This window comes from Drosophila bipectinata, chromosome 2L (assembly GCF_030179905.1).
Source record: "Drosophila bipectinata strain 14024-0381.07 chromosome 2L, DbipHiC1v2, whole genome shotgun sequence".
Taxonomy (NCBI): domain Eukaryota; kingdom Metazoa; phylum Arthropoda; class Insecta; order Diptera; family Drosophilidae; genus Drosophila; species Drosophila bipectinata.
Genome location: NC_091736.1, coordinates 18,730,830 through 18,748,786, shown reverse-complemented (window position 1 = coordinate 18,748,786; position 17,957 = coordinate 18,730,830). Strand labels below are relative to the sequence as shown.

The 17,957-nt window shown below is 44.0% G+C and overlaps 6 protein-coding genes across 6 annotated transcripts in view; all 6 read right to left on the bottom strand.

The window, feature by feature from the left end:
- The window catches only part of rdo (reduced ocelli), a 44,752-nt gene extending 37,911 nt beyond the window's left edge, over positions 1 to 6,841 (bottom strand). Inside the window, exon 1 of the mRNA XM_017251859.3 lies at positions 6,215 to 6,841. The gene's annotated coding sequence lies outside the window, so the exon portion shown is untranslated. The remainder of the gene's footprint in view (positions 1 to 6,214) is intronic.
- A 1,067-nt stretch (positions 6,842 to 7,908) lies between these two features.
- On the bottom strand, positions 7,909 to 8,715 carry LOC108132241 (male-specific sperm protein Mst84Dd). Its single transcript, XM_017251570.3, has 2 exons — positions 8,562 to 8,715; positions 7,909 to 8,379 (listed from the first exon to the last, which is right to left on the bottom strand). Exon 2 carries the CDS (start codon positions 8,316 to 8,318, stop codon positions 8,142 to 8,144), a length of 177 nt encoding a protein of 58 aa, XP_017107059.1. The 5' UTR covers positions 8,319 to 8,379; positions 8,562 to 8,715; the 3' UTR covers positions 7,909 to 8,141.
- Positions 8,563 to 9,315, bottom strand: LOC108132238 (uncharacterized). The gene has a single exon (XM_043213883.2). The coding sequence runs from the start codon at positions 9,215 to 9,217 to the stop codon at positions 8,813 to 8,815; it is 405 nt and encodes a 134-aa protein (XP_043069818.1). The 5' UTR covers positions 9,218 to 9,315; the 3' UTR covers positions 8,563 to 8,812.
- Positions 9,316 to 9,326: 11 nt separating this feature from the next.
- LOC108132239 (uncharacterized) lies at positions 9,327 to 9,644 on the bottom strand. Its single transcript, XM_017251568.3, has one exon. It carries the CDS (start codon positions 9,642 to 9,644, stop codon positions 9,327 to 9,329), a length of 318 nt encoding a protein of 105 aa, XP_017107057.1.
- A 24-nt stretch (positions 9,645 to 9,668) lies between these two features.
- On the bottom strand, positions 9,669 to 10,171 carry LOC108132242 (uncharacterized). Its single transcript, XM_017251571.3, has 2 exons — positions 10,021 to 10,171; positions 9,669 to 9,964 (listed from the first exon to the last, which is right to left on the bottom strand). Exon 2 carries the CDS (start codon positions 9,942 to 9,944, stop codon positions 9,810 to 9,812), a length of 135 nt encoding a protein of 44 aa, XP_017107060.1. The 5' UTR covers positions 9,945 to 9,964; positions 10,021 to 10,171; the 3' UTR covers positions 9,669 to 9,809.
- Positions 10,172 to 10,285: 114 nt separating this feature from the next.
- LOC108132240 (uncharacterized) lies at positions 10,286 to 10,754 on the bottom strand. Its single transcript, XM_017251569.3, has one exon. The coding sequence runs from the start codon at positions 10,584 to 10,586 to the stop codon at positions 10,389 to 10,391; it is 198 nt and encodes a 65-aa protein (XP_017107058.1). The 5' UTR covers positions 10,587 to 10,754; the 3' UTR covers positions 10,286 to 10,388.
- Positions 10,755 to 17,957: the final 7,203 nt, after the last annotated feature.

Genomic DNA, 17,957 nt, shown 5'->3' with positions numbered 1-17,957 from the left:
TTTCTGCGCCAAATTAAGGACTTGGCTGAGAACTTGCCCAAGAACTGAAATTGAATAAGTTGGCCAGAAGGATAGTAGTGAAAAATGTCTTAATGAAAATTAAGGCTGCCGGCGGCGTGGGTCAACTGATTCCGACAGACTTTTTGGGCTGCCAGGACACGTAGGCAGGGCGGCCGCAGGACATTTATTCCAGTTGAATTTTTGGCCACCGAAAACGTGCTATTATTCAAAGTACAGAACGAGTTTTCCCATAAAACGTGTAACTTTTCAGCGAAGCATTGGGAAAGGGGTTACAGCCAAAAATTCTTCATAAGTTGGAGACAACTTTCGTTCAGCTTTTGAGGCTAAAAGCGGGCCTAAGGAAACATTTTCATTATCATTCCAGTCAGAGCCTAATTTATTGCCGCAATTTGCCTTCTGCTTGTTGTTTTTCTTGTTGCATATTAATTTAACATAAACGGCTCACAACCATCGCCAAATTGCCACCAAAATGATTACACGACTCTCCGCCTTGTTGGCTTCGGATGTCCCGGCGGCTGTCCTCGCCGGATGCCTTGACGATGTTGCGGATTTGGCAACGCGCCGCTGAAGATCAACATCAAATTACCCTAATCAAATTGTCATTACGCATATTTTAAGTAAATGAGTGCGTGAATTTAGATCAAATTAGCGGGCGACAGCTCTGCCAACGGGCTGACATTCAATTTACATGTGATTTTAGACGGAAACGTTTTTTACGAGCCCTGCGACCTAATGAGCGAGTTTATTTGCCAGCGAGATGCCAAAATTTAATATATATTTAAATGTCTTGCTGGCATTTAAAGTATAGACCGAATGAAGAAAGCCACACAAGACGCTTATTGGGAAGTGAAATTAATCGGGATCGGGTTAACCGCCTAGCTGTTTAAGCGCTTAAAGGCTCTCCCTCAACTCCGACCCTCGCAAACAGAATAAAGCTTAGTAAGCGAGCAGTTTAGGAAACTTGTGAGGCAAAAAATAAGTAAATATAGAGAACGGAGCATATAAAACTCCTAACAAGACATAAATGGACGAGGAATAAGCAAGGATAAATGAAAACTTGGCGCCGGCAGGGAAAAAGGCGAGAATAGTGAGCGAACAACACCCGGCACATCCACATGCGGAAAACAAAGTTGCTGGGAAAACACCTCAAGGATCGCAGGAGTGCGGATGGGGCTTCCATGAACTTTCCACTGAACTGAAGCCGAACTTTTATTTGTTTGACTCGTGAGCAACAAACTTTCCTCCTTGTTCTTTTCCGCCAGTTCTGGTCTCCGTATTTCGCTCGATTTTATTGCAGCAGCTATGCCACAATAGGGTTTAGAAATATTTAGCAAGATATTAAAATAAAAATATTTTGAAGACTATTTAAAATTCTAACCTCCGCTTATTATTCTACCCTTTTAGAGCAAACACAAGTTTAAAAAGAAATAGCCTTTAGCGTAAAAATAGCCAAGTTGATTTCACTAGCCAGAGGAATGCAACTTCAAAGTAGAACCCCAACAAGCTGAAGATGCTCTGGAAAGTGCACTCCAAATTACTCGAATGATACTTGATGGTTGCAATCAGCCCGAGACCTCCAAAGTCCGACGGGCAGACTTCATTATTCTGATGGCAATTAGCAAATTGAGTTCCATAATATTTCTGTTGTCCGTTTCGCAGTTCCTCTGTGGGAGTTGCTCCTCAAATTTTATTGTTGGAATGTTGTCAAGCAATTAGTGCAGCACGAGTGGCTTTCCCTCTTTTCCGAGGGCACACGCTGCGTATGCTTGATGCGCTCTGGGAGGGCTGCATGTGCAACCATACAGTGCATGGCATTGAAATGAACTTAAGAATCCTTCAGAAAACACAACATTTTTTGTCAAAACAAAAAAAATTCCTTTATTCGGAAACTAAAATATTTAAAAAATTTTTATACACAAGAGATAAACAGATTTTTCACTCCATGTATGCAAATACACGACCGTTCTCTGCCACACATCGTCAACTGGCTTGATGGCTCAATCATCCCTGCAATTGTTATGTTCCTGATCCATTTAACCTTATTGGCGGCAAACGAGGGACACGCCAGCAGGCCAAATGAACTGGAAACAAAAATTCTCAGCGCCCGATTTGTCGCCTTGTTTTTGGGCCACACACGCACTCTCGCCCGATTCCCGACGATAATCATAATATTATGAAAATGGGGGGAGAAATATGATACTTTAACCGACAATACACTGTCTTTTATGTGCATACGGATAACGGATATGGTTACATAACTCGAAAGCGAACCGATGACAAAGCCAGTCGAAAGTTGGCACCGCATTGATCCATGTTGACAACTTTTGGCGGGTCGCGAAAATACAAATAAATATGCCAAGCGATTCGCATACTTTTACGCTCGACTGCTCATCGTGAATCCAAAAGGATACTGGTAGGGTTCGCCTCCGTGGCTCAAACAGTTTATTTTTATTGCCAAGAGACGCGACTTGGTCATATCGATGCCGCATGCCGATGCCGATGCTCCTGTCTCGGCGAAAGGCAATTGTGCCCATTTGTCATCGAAACAACGAGCTGACAAGAGTTCCAGCGGCACTTACCACATCGGGGTGCTCAAAAAAAGCCACGGCAGCAAGAATCACAGTTGCAGACAAATATTGACTTTAAAAAGTCCCCAAAAAAGATTCCCACTCGTCCAACCCCGAACGCGAAATGCAAAATGTAAAACCCTTTTTGGCCACACAGAAGTGCTTTTAATTAAGCATCGATATGTGCTTAAATATAAAATGTCCTTACATATTTAATTAAAAGGAAACTGTATCCTGCTGCCATCTACAAAGGGACTTTGTCCTCGTTTTTAATTGCGCATTTCATGCATTTTAATGCGACTGCCCACATAAAAGATAGGCCACCCCGGCCCCGCGCCAAAGACATGGTAATGAGCTCAAAACCAACAAATATATAAAAACGAGAAACAAATTAAAAGCGAGGCAAGCATATAAATTTATTATGGCTGTGGCTTTCGGGTGAGGAAAGATCTGTCGCTGCACACTGATATGGAAATAAACTTGGGTCGCTAATCAAATGTAAGCACATTTAATGTTTAAATAAACAGAAATGAGTTGATCCGGCGCAAATAGATGAAATGTAATGAAAGGGACGAGAGCCTGTAAACCCGAAGCTGGCTTACATCTGCGTCTCTCAGTCACAGAGTTTTTTCCTTTGATTAAGTCCCGCATAAATATTTATGTGGAGTAACAGCAGCAGCGAATATGCGCATTCATGACGGCCCAAGTGGTATTTAATTGAGAAGTAAATTATACGGAGCACGTGATGGGGAGTGGAGGAAGACTGGCCGAGCCCCACAGCGAATCGACTGATGGATATCCAGGAAAAGCCTCTCGAACTAGACATTTCAATTAGTAGCCAGAAGCTTTTATAAACAGAAATTATATTTTATACATTTTAAGCGAACAACAAAGTTTGGATAAGCCCTTAAGAGGTGACTCTGTACCCTTTGGATTGGACGATAATATTCATTTATAAAATAAACTTCAATACGAAACCAAAACAAACACATGCGATGCTTTTTTGGCGATTCTGCCACTTGAACAACGAAAAAAAACAACAAATTTTGTTATTGAGTTAGCAGTGATACTCACACCACCCAGGAGGAAGAAACAAAACAAATATACGAACCACGAGGGCCACTTTCAGGCTTGCCAAACAACGAGAAAAAAGTCAACGAAAGACTGAGAAATTGTGTGTATTTTTGTGGGGATATTTTCAGTTGGGGCTTCGTTTTATTCCTTTTGAAGTGCCACGGAAAAAGACGAGTAAAAAGTTGGGTTTATGTCTGCTACTGCAGGGCATAATTCCCTTTAAAGACTTTAACGCTTATTTAATAATTTTTTATTGTAAAGAAACGTACTTCTATGCTATTTGCGTTTGAGAAGTTTTAAGTGCCGACGCGGGGGGCTTCTTCGGAACTTTATGAAACTTTTGGTTTATTATCACAATTTACGAGTATTGTTTTAAAAAACAATACACAGTTGCCTCTGTTCTCCAGTGAAAAAATTACAGTGAGCAGAATTTCAATTAAAATCGAGTTCAATGGTTCTGATTCTTAATTAATTAAGAGCGAAATTATGAAAGCATAGCCTCATAATTCTATTAAAGCCATATGCAGCCCAGCATGCATTTTTTGTCAAATAGTATTCCATTGATTATTTCAAGGACACTTTTGTTGTGTTGCAGGTTAAGCCCATTGTTATTCAACATTTTTCAGATATTCCAACAGATATTTTTCGTTTATATTTAATTTGCATTTGCATGCATAGGTTACAGTTTCTCTTTCAACAGTTAAAAAAAACGATTCGAATTTGCCTTTTTCAAACACAGGAGAGCAAAAGAAATGGTTCTGGGGGGCTGGGATTGAATTGTCACAGCTGCAATTTTTCAAACGTCAAATCAAAACAGAAAACCAATTACTTTTGATGATTAATTACCATTTGCGAAGGCACTGTGCGTAGGCAACAACTGTTGAAGACCGCAGAATGATTTTGATTGCGACCCGAGCTAACTGCTCCGTTTGATTTATGATTCGATCAACCCTTTGCTGACAAGTCCCCGATGTAAAGTGACGGCCCCCGGCCACCGAAGGACCAAACTTTCCTGAACTTGCTACTGCGACATGAAAATCACCTTAAAATTCATAAGTTTGTAGCGGGAGGCGGGCTCCAGGAGGCGTCACGGCAGAAGCCGCAAGTAAAACAGCAGCTGCATGTCATTAACTATATGAGCGGCGGGGCGTAATCCTCGCACCACTTGGCGCGCATAGCACCACACGGCGTATGCGTAACGCCGCGACCAACTTTTCAGCGCTTCATTTTTCGAACATTTAGCACCCACAGCCGCAGTTTTGAGTGCGTGGTGCGACACCTCCGCCCTGCCAGCACTTTTCATTTTATTTTTCAGACTCGACTCCCGACTCAGCCTGCGCTATTTTGTTGTCATCAAAGCTGCGGATTATGCGCACAAAAACGAGAGTTTATGTATGAAATTATGCAAAGCAGACCCTACCGCCAGACGATAATGAAGGTGGTTAGGAGTCCTGCGGCTGATGACGTCGATTCCGCTCAGCACTGAACTCTTTAAAGCCCGCCAAGGCTAACGCGGTTTCCTTTCATTATGAAAGCAATTTTGTATGCGATTATTTTGATTGAAACGAGAGTGAAATTTTGTATGCCTGCATTGAAATTTCATATTTTAATTACAATTCGGCTCTGGCCCGAAAGTGACCCAAATGAATACGATAATGTGTATTACATGTGTGTATGGTTGTGTCTGGTTACTGAAAGAAAGGGTCTTTCAGCCCTTTTATTCTGAGATACCCAGCTGCATGCATCGTTGCATAATTATGTTGCCAAACTGGTTCGCTGACCAGCAAAAAACTCAAAAGTATAACCCTAAAAGTCCTAACCCCAAGTTACTTGAGCATGACGAATGGCTTTGTCGAGTTTATTGAAGTTCTACTGGATATTTTATTAAAAATTTCACAGTCACAGGTGCGGCAAAGTTTTCAATACGCTTCTTGCCAAATAATGGGATGGATGGGTTTCTTTTTCGACCAACTTCTGGATCTTAATGCTGCTAGAACCTGTTGTCGAAGATTAAATATTAATGGCTCCCATTAATATCATCTTCAGCCGTCCGAAACCAATAAAATTTCCCTAATGTCGCGATATTTATGGCAACATTACTCAAGGGCGCTAATTTACGTTTCGTAAAACGAACTAAAAATCGATACAAGATAAAGTTGTAATTACTTCATGATTTATTTGGGAAACGCCTCTAGTCACAGCCAGGTTCTGGAAGGCGAGTGATTTTTGAGGAAGCCTCAGAAGGGCGGAAGTAGGGGCTACTTGACACCGCTGTGGCGGTTAGTATTCATTCTGCGGTTTCCGATTCACAAGTCATTGGAGCAGGTGTAAGCCTATCACGATTCGGAGGTAACTTCTCACTTGCAAAGGCAATCAACTTGAGACATTTCAAGGCAAAGAACAACACTGAACTTGTAAGAAAATAAACAAAAAATTAATGGATTCTTTTAAGGGCTTTGTTAATAGCTTTTCTGCACCCCCTGAAAATTGCATTTGTTTCCCAATCAATATAGCCATAAAATTGAAAAACAGGGATCTTGCACCACACTTACCACACCCACAGCGGCATGTAAATCGAAAATTAGCAGGAATCGTCACTTTACATCACTCCGGCTGCAGGACCGGCTGTAAATCATGATGGAAACTGGCACTGGCACACGGGGGCGACCACAAAGCACACAATCTGGTCCAGTATTTGGCGGAGGGATCCTCCTCCGGGGCTGGTCTGTGTGGATATTCAAATCAGGTGCTGGGCGCCAATAAATGAAATCTGTTACAGGGTTCACTGCCACACACAATAACTAACACGCACTGGACTCCGGCACACACAGGAATCGATGGTGGAGTCCACGCAGTTCCGTTTGTTCAGCAAATGAACCGTTATTTGTGTTGATTTAGTTTCGGAACTTGGTCTTTAGGTTTTGCCTTTTATTAAAGTTGAAATTAAGCTACGGCTGCTAATTAACTAGCCAGGTTTAATTAAGGTTTGTCGCAAGGATTAGGCCTGATTTGTGGCCAAGTCAAGTTCACTTGTCAGATCTTTAATCTCCCAGCGCGGATATGGAAACTGACGCGAAACGCCGACCGAATCTGGTCTATAGCCGATACTACAGTTTACGCGGTAACCGACCGCACTCCCGAGAATCACACGAACGTCTGAAGTCGGACGAAAGCGCGCCAGCAAGATAAACCCCCAAGCCCCAGCCGAGAGAACGTTTCGGTTCGAGCTCCAAACCGTTCAAACCGGTTGCAAGCGGACCTCTGAGGTTCGAACCCGAAGTGTACTTCGTGGATTCCATGTTTTCGAGTTCTGAGCTTCGATCTTTAGTTTTGTTCCCAACGGGATTTTAGTTTAAATTTAAATTTAAATACTTTATATAATTTTAATATAATTTTTAATAAAGGAAACAGTCGCAGGCTTAAAGGACATAGTCTTTAGTCCATAGGACATAGTCTTGTACCCATCTATATGTTAAGAATTTTTACTGGTACTACTATAAGCCTACTGGTACCACGTCAAATCTAATCGAAATAAAATGTTTGTACTTGACTCAAGTAGCCTTTTTAAAAGCAGTTTAAACCCACTTTTAAGGAGTAACTGTTGCTTCTTTCATAGAACCGTGAAAAGACGAGCTTCTTCTATGTGCAACATCCTTAGAATTACAATGCAGTTGCCGGAAAGTTTCAGCTAGAAAACTAAAACTCAAATATAAGAAGGCAAGCAACTTTGGCCATAAAACATGCTCCCGAACCACACCTCCCCAAACAGCACACACACTCAGAGGAAAGCCCAAGGAAAAAAGGGAAACCTCGCCCCAAGAAGGGCCGTCGCGGCAAAGCAATGAAAATTCCGACCTACCGCAATAAATTCCGCGGGAAAACAACGCTAGCGATGCCAAAATGAGAGTGAAATGGCCGACACACTACCCCCCTCGGAAATGCCTCAAGGAAGCATAACGCACACAGGGACACCGCAGCATGCCGCTATAAATCGCGCTTAGCCAAAAAAACAAAACAGCATCAGGCATCAGATTCGCTGGCGAATTCAGAGTCTACCTTCAGGTAGGAAGCGGCAACCTTTGACCTGACACAATGCTCCACATTCTATGTTTGTCCCGTTCGAGTTGGAAGCGCGTCTGCGCAGAAAGTGTTGCGAGGAAACAGCTGTTCTAGGCGAGTCCTTACCTAGGACAACATGTGCACTAGTGGGAGTGCAACCTCTGTCCCCCTAGCCGACAAGTCCAAATACTTTTATATTCACTTTATTTCGAAACAGTCTGCTCTAAATGGTTTTGGATGAGGAAACTGGTGTGAGTGTTCCTAGGCCAAGGGACGAGATTCAACAGCAACTGATCTCCCCAGCAGCAACGAGTACAGCTTTCACAACGTGGTAGTCTCATATTGTAGTCGGCATACGGAAGGATGAAATAGCTCCTTACTCATCACAACGTTTCCGCCAAATTATTTCCAATCGACGCCCTACCATCCGCAGGGGCAAGAGCTGCAGCAACCACAGGGGCCGCAAGGCCCGCAGCAAGGTCCACAGGAAGGGCCACAGCACGGAGAGCAGCATCCACCCTTCAGAGGCGCCAAGCAGCCGGGAGGGCAGGGTCCAATGTAGAAGGGATCGAAGGAGCACACGAGCATCAGAACCATGTTGAAGGCTTAGTTTCGGTTAGGGCCAACGGCTTCTCCAGATATTGTTGATATTTTTGAACTATGAAAATAAAATAAAATATTATATTAATATTTATTTTAATATTTAAATTATGCCTAATATTTTCTTTATATTATTTATTTTTATTTATTAATTTGAATTTGAGTTTGAATTTTTTTTTTGAATTTTAATAATTTTGATTTAAACTTAGTATTTATTTTTGGTTCTTTTATTATACTTACGTTTTTATTTTGGTTTTTGCTGCTGGGAAAATAGTTGTGTTTGGCCTCAACTAAAATTTAGAATTTGGATTAATTTTTCATTTCCTTTTTATTTTACTGGAGCGATGTGTTCAGTTCGAGATGTTGAAAAGGAATGACCTGAACTCCGTCGGGTCTAGACTAGGTCGACAAAAATGTGAAATTTCGAGCTCCAACGCCTACTAGGAATTTAAAAATATGAAATTTTGAGAAAAAGTACAGCCTGCTGGGATCTAGTCCTCTGCCGGTGGATCTGCCTCGGGTTGGGGCGCTGATTCCGGTGCCGGCTTGTCTTCACCCTGGGTCTCGGACTTCTCCCCACCGGTGCCTGAGCTGGCGGCCAATCGTCCTTCGCAATCGAGTGTCGGCAGGAAGGTGCCCACTATATCGCGGGCCCTGCCCCCGATACTTTGGACCATGGAGCAGGCGTTATCCATTCCATCGCTCTCCACCAGCGAGGTTATGCCCTCGACTGCAGCCAGCTGATCGCCCATGGGGCTGCCGTAGTTGAGCGCCCTGCAGAGGGGGGTGGCGGTGCGTTCCGCCACCACGTCACTCACCTGCGAAATCGAGTTGGCCACCACCAGGAACAGAGCCAAGATACTGGTCACGCCGATGGTCGTGTGCACCACATCCATTTTCCTCTGGATAGAAAAGAGGATCGTCTTACCTGGCTGACAACTAGTTCTCAGGCAACTAACCTGGGTTTCGAGAGGGAGCTTGTGCGGGGCTTACTGACCAGCGACACTACCATGTCGTAGATAGAAATAGCCAGGTTATAAAAGACTCCAGAGATGTCAGCAATTCGATAACGGAATCTTCGCTGATCACCGCAGTCTCCACCGGACGGATTTCTGGCGGCGGATCATGTACGATCCGGACCATTTTCTCCATCAGGGGTATAACCTGGCTTACATCGACCACGGGCTCCGGTTCCTGGTGCATTTCCAACAAGGATTCGTGGAAAATGATTGCCCATCTGACGATTAGAGCAATCAGGCTCTCTGCCAAATCCCCAATCGGCTGCAGGACACCAAGCTCAACGCGTGCGACCGAAGCAGACATGAGGCAAATAATTTAGAAAATATATGAGGTGTTTTTACTGTTTGTTAAGCATGTTATGATTTATTATTCTATTGACAAAGTCTTCAGAAGTAAACGTTCTTCGCTCAGCTTGACTCCTTCCCTGAGTTTTAGGTAGTGTTCAAAGCGGATGCCAGTAGTACCTCATCAACAGCAACCCCAGCCACACGGAGTGAATCCCGAGTAGCACCCGTAGGGACACGGCCCACAGGCGCAATCCGGATACGGACCCACGTAAAAGGGGTTGAACTTGGGGGGGCAGTAGTATCTGCAGCAGGCCATTTTGAACACTTCGTAATAGTCTGAGGAAACACAAACAGTCTACACACATCCGTGGCTAGTCATACATCCTACTTACCAAGTATTTAATCAAGCAGAGAGAAAAAATAAATTAAAACAACGTATGTGGGTGTGCACATATGTTTGGAGAAGTTGTGTGTTGACTTTTGAGTCGAATGTGTCTTGATGTGTCAGTTTCTTGGTGAAATGGATTATCCCTTTCAAAGGAGATGTTTATAGACCATGTTGTGGATACCATGGATGGATGGAAGTGGTAATTAAATCTCATTTAGGACTGATGGTAAACATTTACGCAAAGACTAGTTCGATTCAAAGACGAGGAATCTGATCTAAATAAATGTGTTTATTTTTCATTATATTATTGGAAAATAAATACACTCCGGAAATCCGAGTCCTTCTTGAGGCATCAGTCTGGTAGCATCCCTTCTAAGGTTTGGATTTCCGCTCCTCCTTGGGTTTGTCCTTCTCCGGCTCCTTCTTCGGACGGGCGGGACTGCAGCATGGCAGCTGCACCTCCGGACAAACATCGCAGGCCGGGTTGGGGCAGTTGTTTTCCTCCAAACAGTCGGTGTCGCAGCATGGCGGATCGGGACCGATGTAGCCAGGATTAAATATGCAAGGCATGTCGCAGTCTCTCCACGAAGAACGGGCCTGGGGGCTGAATAGCGGAGGCAGGTGGGCTGTACTTTATAGATTTTGAAAATTTACATAGAGAAACAGACTGGGTAATGTTTTCGGCTGTAGGTGAAAGAGAGAGACTGTGCCAGGGATCCGGCCCATTTCCATTGTAATTAGAACACAATAGGCTAGGCCAACTAGATGCCCGATATGGCCAAAACAAACGTTGTCAAACGTGCTCTATCGGATTTAATTACACCACGAGGCAACGAAAATTTATGCGATTTTCAGAGAGTGTGATATGAGCCAAATATTTTTAATATTTTATACTTTTCACAAAATACGCGTGTAAAAATGTATTATTTTGCAGGCGAATCAGCTTCCCTTTTTGTGACCCAGTGTAGTCGGACAGCAGGCACGTTGACCCCGCCCACAAAATCAGACACAACCTGCCGAATGCCCATAATTATTTCATAATCGGCCAACACTTCTCGTTTATGGTGACAAAAGCCTGCAGATAGACAAAAGCCCCTGCAGCCCATATCGCCGGGGGCAGCCATCGAAATTTGGGCCACAAATGACTGCAGGCGCAAATATGGAATTTAAGTTGAATTTAATGAATAATTAAGCTGCAATGGGAGGCAGACGCTGGACGCAACGGAAGTGCGGCATTTGCATAACTAACACAATGAACTACATACGCCGCCACGCAGCAGAAAGGCAGACAAGACTTGGGCCGTTCATAAATTAGATATGCAAATGCAAATGGAATTGGAAAACTAACGGCACTGCCTTTGTCAATTAATCAATCAATCAACGCAGCAGCAATCCACTGCGACTGCCAGTGCGATCCAGAAAGCTTTGCGGAAATCACTTGTCCGACGTCCGCCGGAGCTGTCCGCCGCCTCCACTGGGGAAACCTCTCCAGAAAGCTGGAAAAAGCAGCAGCATCTCCATTCATCTACATCACGCATGCCAATTTGCTGCAGCACGGTTTTTGATTGCCCGCTAAGTTCAGAATGCTTTGAGCCCCATCATCGGAGCCGATCTGCCAGTTCCGATGCAAGGCGATGGCAGAGTCATTAGCATCAAAGGGCAACGTTGACACGACCCCTGCCCCTGGCAGCTGATCTGCACAGTGGAGTGGGCACTTTACTTCGCAGCCGAGAAGTTACTGCATAATTGGGTTTTGAGATTCGTTTATCAAAGCACTCCGATTATAAACCATATTTTGTATAGTCTAATGCCTCCAAAATGGCAAAGAATCGTGGTTTTCGAACCACTGTTTCCCTTATCGGCTTCAATGTCGCCTGCTGCAGCCGTCAAAGTCGTGTGCACTATTTGTGTAATTTATATTCAAAGCGCATCGTGATGCGGCGAGTGCGTCATGGAGGTGGGGAGGTGTGGCTGGTGGCTTGTGAGGGGGAGGGACTCGGTTTCGGACCTCTGGTGCTGGTCACTCTGGGCGAAAAGAGCTCTCCTCTGGGCGGCGGCGGCACTTCCATGGCCATTTCCACTTCCACCAACTGCCTGTGCAGTCGCGCGAACTGCTTTTAAGTGGCGTTGGCCATGTTGGCTGTGTTGGTCAGCTGTGGGCGGCAGTTGGTAAGAGGCTGGTGGTCAAAGTCGCTGCAGAAAACCAGCAGCAGTTCCCTTCAGGCTCTGCTTGAGCTCTACAAATGTGTAACTATGTAAGCATAAGCTCAACAAGGAATTAATTTAAAACTTAACGCATTTAAAATCATGAAAATCCCGAAACTTTCTAGTCATTAAGAACTCCATAACGGACTTCTAATGACGCACAAACTTTGATTGGCCCACAGAAGTCAAATCAAGACAAGAACATGACAGAAAAAAGGAGTCCAAGCTTACACCCTTTCCTGGCAGTGTAAGCCACACAAATGGTAAGTACTCCCGCCTCGACTTTGTCTATGGGACTTCCGCTTATCGGGCGTACGTTCTTCTACATACTGGCCTGTCTAGTTTTCAATAATTTAAGTTCGAACCCCACTCGTGGAGCACGCGCCGGGGCCACTTGTCTCGTCGTAACTGTTTTGAGAAATGTAGTGGAGAACTGACAAAGTGACCGGAAGATGATACTGTAATAAAAAACAGAAACAGCAGTACCAGCTAGGCTAGCCATCCACTGGCCATCCAGAAGCGGCAGAACAGCGACACGAGCACCATCCAATGTTTGCCTAGGAAATAGAAAACCAAGTACTGGAAATGAACATGAACAATGTTTTATATGCCCTGCGAGTGGTTGGGCTTTCCACTATATCTGCTTTTTATTTTCCAGTCTTTTTATACTTTTTCGCTAGCCATTTATTTACAAATGAACAATATTTATGGCCTCTTTTTGAAAGAGTTGGTCGCCGGGGCTCGGTGTTCATTTCTGTTCCAGTGTCGGGGGGCCAGACTTCCGGCGAGGCGGAGCGATCTTTTCGTACATTTGTTTGTGGTTTTATTTTGGTTTTATGCGTTTGGAATACCAACAATCGATTATGATTTACAAACTCCGCACGGATGACAATCAAAAATGGTTCTGTTGAATAAATAATTCTAATTTTCCAGCGATTATTGGCTTCCAAATGCGTTCATGTTGGATATGCTGTCAGTGGTCGCCGAAAGTGTTAAGTGAAGGGCTAATGATTTGGCAACCATACTTATTGGCTGTGATTTTGGCGTTGTTCTATAATGGTTTGTTCATAAACGGTTATCAAATCATATTTATTTTAAATGGAAATATAATTAAACAAAATTGATGCCTTTATTAGTGGGCTATGCACATCTAGAAATATCTAAAGGGGAAAGAGATAGTTTAAAACATATTTTATCGCTTGATTTATTCACAGAATTTTTGCCTACACACTTTATCATTCCGGGATAAGGCTGAATAACTGGCAATCTTTAAGCCGAGTAGCATTATCTCCTCGTAAGTAGCAAAAATCAGAGCAAGGCTATTATTATTTCGAGCCAGTTGCAATTAGCCGTGTCATGGGTAGAATTTATGATGAGCAATTGAAGATGCAAAAACAGGAACACTAAACGGCGGCACTTAAGCGATCATAACTTGGGCCGTGATAAATCGAACTGGAAACGCCCGCGGAGCTTCTACCGCAGTCCGCAGCAGCGTGCAAAAACTTATCCGGCCAAGAGCAGGATAAAGAAGCCACCGAGAACGCCAACAGGGATGAGGCAAACGGGGAGTGACAGCCAAGAACCTCAAGCAGCTGCTGCCGCTGAAAGGCGAGACCGCTGAATGAATTGGGCCGTCGTTGTCTTGGCAATCAGCGCTACCGGGCATAGAAAGTTAACACACCCGAAACCGGCTTCGGTTTCAGTCGATGCAGTTAGCTGCCAGTTGCCACTTGGTGCACTCCAAAAAAATGGGCATACTCTATTTTTTTAGAGGGGAATTTTTTCCTTTAAGTGAACTTTAAACAAGAAACTCATGAGAAACAACTTAAACTCTAGTTATTTTTAATGGCAAAATAAATAGTTTCCTATTAAATATTTAGAAACGTTTCCCGTGCAATTGCCAGTTACTGGTTGCAAGTTGTCGCTGCCGCAAGAAACTTGCCAGGATGGACTGCGGCGGATGTGTCTTCCGAGGGATTTGGAGGAGACGGCTTCAACAGGGGGAACGAAGAAGGGCTTCTAAGCGTTTAGCTTGGCTTTTGCTCCGCTTTGTTGGCCCCGCAGAGCGAAGTGAGCGCATCCAACTTCAAATTGCCGCAATTGCGTGTCGACCACAATCTTAACCAGCTGAAGACTTGGCAGAATGGGACGAAAAACTTAAAAACAACAGCGAGTGCACAGCAAGAAACTAGTCAGTTTTTATCTTGGACAAGGAGATAGAAGTCAGAATACTGAAGTCAAGTCAGAAAAGTGAGTTAGGCGATTTTCCTTTGTTGCTGAAAAGCTTAAGAATAATCCTTTCAGTGTAGCAGGGAGATAAAACTGGCACTGGGTGTTGTGGCCCAGGTTCTGCCCTCGTCTCCACTCCTAACCACTCAACTCCTGCCTGTTCCTGTCTGTTTCCTTTTGTTTTTAATGAATAAGTTGGAACACCTGCTCGTCGTTCGTCTCCTGTTGGGATCTCCGTCTGTCCCGTCCGATTGTCTTGGCAGCCCTGGCTGGGCTGCTCAAGTGTGACGGCGCTTATGTGTTCTATCTCAGCATCGGGTTCGGTCATTGTTAGTACCCTTTTGATGGAAGGTATGCAGGGACTGCAACTGAAAGAAGTACATCCTTGGGGTCTTAACATTTTCAGCTGTTCAATCAGAACTATAATTTGATGAATTCTTCGCAGAACTCGCTTCCTGATCATCTGGCAGGAGCTCTAATTATAATACTCCTACCACTCTCCCATGGATCCACAACTGTAGAGTAGATCCTAATCCCCCATATCCGCATGTCCCACGATAAAGTGGCCTGTCTGCATTTGATGCGTTAATTATCGAGTTGTTTGCCGAGGAAAGCAAATAGAGTCAGCTAAAGCGGAGCAGAGCCACCGGCTTAAGTCAATAAATAACCTGTTTGAATATCATTACGCATGAATCTGAACCAACGCACAGGGTCTGCAATCTTCATTCATTAAACCGAGCACACCTGGAAACGAGAACGAGAACGAGAACTGGAGACTTGTCATTGGAGCTGGAAACCAGAGGAGCAGAGGAGTCATTGCCTCGACAAGTGTCCGGCGACGTCAAGTTACGAAATTAAAACCAATTTCCCAGGGACTGCCATATCACCCGTGTCACAGGCCCATCAAAAATAAGAAGAAACCGAAAGAGCCCTCCGCACTCGAGAGCGACGATGATGCGTCTGATGGCGGGGAAAGAAAACAATGCGAATCGAGGCCCAAGGGCCCAACGAGATAATTGCAATAAAGAAATACGTAGCATAATTGATGGCGGGTGGGGCGAGGAGCTGGCCCGTTAAAGTGCAGATACTTGAGCAGTGATGATGCATCGACACTCTACCCTGCAATGTGCAGCCACCACCCATCATCTACCTCCATTTCCAGCCGCCCTGAATGCAAATTGAATTTCTCGTCGGAAGGCTAAAAGTAATTTCGATTGCAATTCTTTCTTTGCTACCGGCTGCCGTTGTAAGTGAATTTCATATGAAGGTGGCTCGATTTATATGGCATTACGTAAGATTCAATTTGCCCAAGCTGCTACATTTAAAAAAATATAACTTTATAAATATATAAATAAAGGAATAAACACTCTGCTGACACACATAATTACTTTGATAGTACTTGTTGCAAAAAAATTAATAAATCATTATAATTGCATTTATTTTTTCCCACATATAGGAAAGTGCCAAGTGAGTTGCATTAAATACGAAACTCGCACTGATTTCAAATGCTCTTTGGCATGACTCCGTAAGTGGAGGATGTGCGAGGAACAATTAAAGGGGCGTGCTGTTAATTTAATGTCGGAAATCAAAGCACTTTTACTTGAGCTCTCTCTCCAGACAATTACATGGCACGACATTGCACTTTGCAAGCTCCCGGCTCTGCAAGTTTTGCGGCAAATAATTTTCTTCTCCTGATGTTTGTTTGTGCCCCAGACCCAGCCAGCCATCTGATTTTTTATTTGAGTTCCTTTTTTGCTGCTACTGCAGACATTTTTAATAAGTTGCCTGGCAGCCGTTGCACGTCTCGCTTCGGCAACAACAAACACTGCAGCTGCCAAGTTGAAAATGAAATTCGTGGCACGAATAGATTTCCAAAACATACATGGCAAGAGGCTAAAGGAAGCGGCCGAGAGGGAGCTGGCGGAGGAGTGGTACAAAGCACGTTGGCTATGACAGAAATTCGAAAATGAAGCAATTTACTTGTATATTTGATACAATCCTCCGGGCATGGACAGTTGTCAACGAATCGGGAGCGGGGAACGGCGTTCAGAGGCTTCAAAGAGGGGGCCACTGGCCGGATGGCGGATGGTGGGCTTATTAAGTGGCTGCCCGCGCCGGCAACCACCCTTCGTGGTCGGATAATTGGCAAAGCATAGCTGAGGCATTCCCGGCATTCCTGGCTTAAATCCGGCTTTAATGGCCGACAAAGAGAGTTCAATTATTGACTGGCTGGCAGGGATTTCCCGATGAGTTAAAACGCCGACTTAATTTTCAAATAATTTAGTTGATTTTTTAAAGCTTTTCCTTTGAATTTTCATAAGCAACACTTACCTCTCATAATAATAGAGAAGGAACCCCAATTACCTACAGTTATGCACATCTCTTAGTTAATTAAAACAAAGCAAGAATGCTTCCGCATATCCCGAAACCACCAGACCCCAGCATGTTTGTCTTTTATTATTTAGAGACTATTAAGGTTGATGACTTTCGGGCAACAATTTTGTCGCTGGCATGTCGCCTCCTTTCTTAGCCGAACTTGTTGAAAGTTTCGGCTGCGTGGTGGCATAAGAAACCAATAAAGAAAATGGGGGAAACTAAGGAAAAGTGGCATACGAGCTGCCATAGACCTTGTGCAAAATAGTTGTATGTACGAGTACCTGGGGCAATATTCCTACCGGTTGCCCTAATGGCTCGATGCTCCGAGAATCCAAGAATCCGGCCTTAAAGGATGGCACAAATAATGAAGGCAGCTCGCTAATACTACGTGTAAAATGGTTTTTGGGCAGCAGCGCAGTGCCTGTCGGTGCACACTGCGTATACGTAACGGCATGAAGCGACTGAATAGCGAAGCTTATGCAATGCAATTTTCATTTACATAAATTTTGATGTTGTCTCTGCAAATGGCTGGGTGTGTGTGAATGGCTGCGAGCTGGTGTGCAAGATTGTGTCGCCCCCGAAAAATTAAACAACACAGCTTACCAGGAAAAGTTTTGGCCCGTGTAGTCATTTATGTCAATTTGCTGGGAAATTACCTTTTTGATAATAGTGGAAGACGCGGGCGTCTCCCCAGCGCGGGAGCAAACATTAAAAGTAATTCAAATGTTGTAGTCCAACAAACGCCGCAACCAGCTTAGCGTAGAACAACAATAAATGCTTATTTAACTAATTTTGCAACACATATGCAAATATTTACAATGCAACAGCTGCATAATGAGCGAGGGTTGCGCCAATCCTTGTGATGATTATTTTGAGCTTTCATAGAGAGTTTAAACTGCAATAAGTAACCATTAGAATTGTAATCTGTTTAAACTTTAAAGCAAGGTGGAAGTTTTCAAGCTACCCACGCTGCTCCTGAGGCCCACGTGGAAATAGGGATGTCTAGCAAGCGGCTGCCATTAAAGTTTTTTGTTTAGTTTTTAGCCACTTTACGTGTGAGTTACCCGCTGCTCCCCCAGGACTCACCTTGCCAGAAGCCACAAAGCCGCATGTCGGCTACGGCTGTGGCAA

What these genes read in the sequence shown, in the direction of transcription:
- LOC108132242 (XM_017251571.3), bottom strand. Translation starts at nt 9,944, where the DNA reads ATGGCCTGCTGCAGATACTACTGCCCCCCCAAGTTCAACCCCTTTTAC.
- LOC108132239 (XM_017251568.3), bottom strand. Translation starts at nt 9,644, where the DNA reads ATGTCTGCTTCGGTCGCACGCGTTGAGCTTGGTGTCCTGCAGCCGATT.
- LOC108132240 (XM_017251569.3), bottom strand. Translation starts at nt 10,586, where the DNA reads ATGCCTTGCATATTTAATCCTGGCTACATCGGTCCCGATCCGCCATGC.
- LOC108132238 (XM_043213883.2), bottom strand. Translation starts at nt 9,217, where the DNA reads ATGGATGTGGTGCACACGACCATCGGCGTGACCAGTATCTTGGCTCTG.
- LOC108132241 (XM_017251570.3), bottom strand. Translation starts at nt 8,318, where the DNA reads ATGGTTCTGATGCTCGTGTGCTCCTTCGATCCCTTCTACATTGGACCC.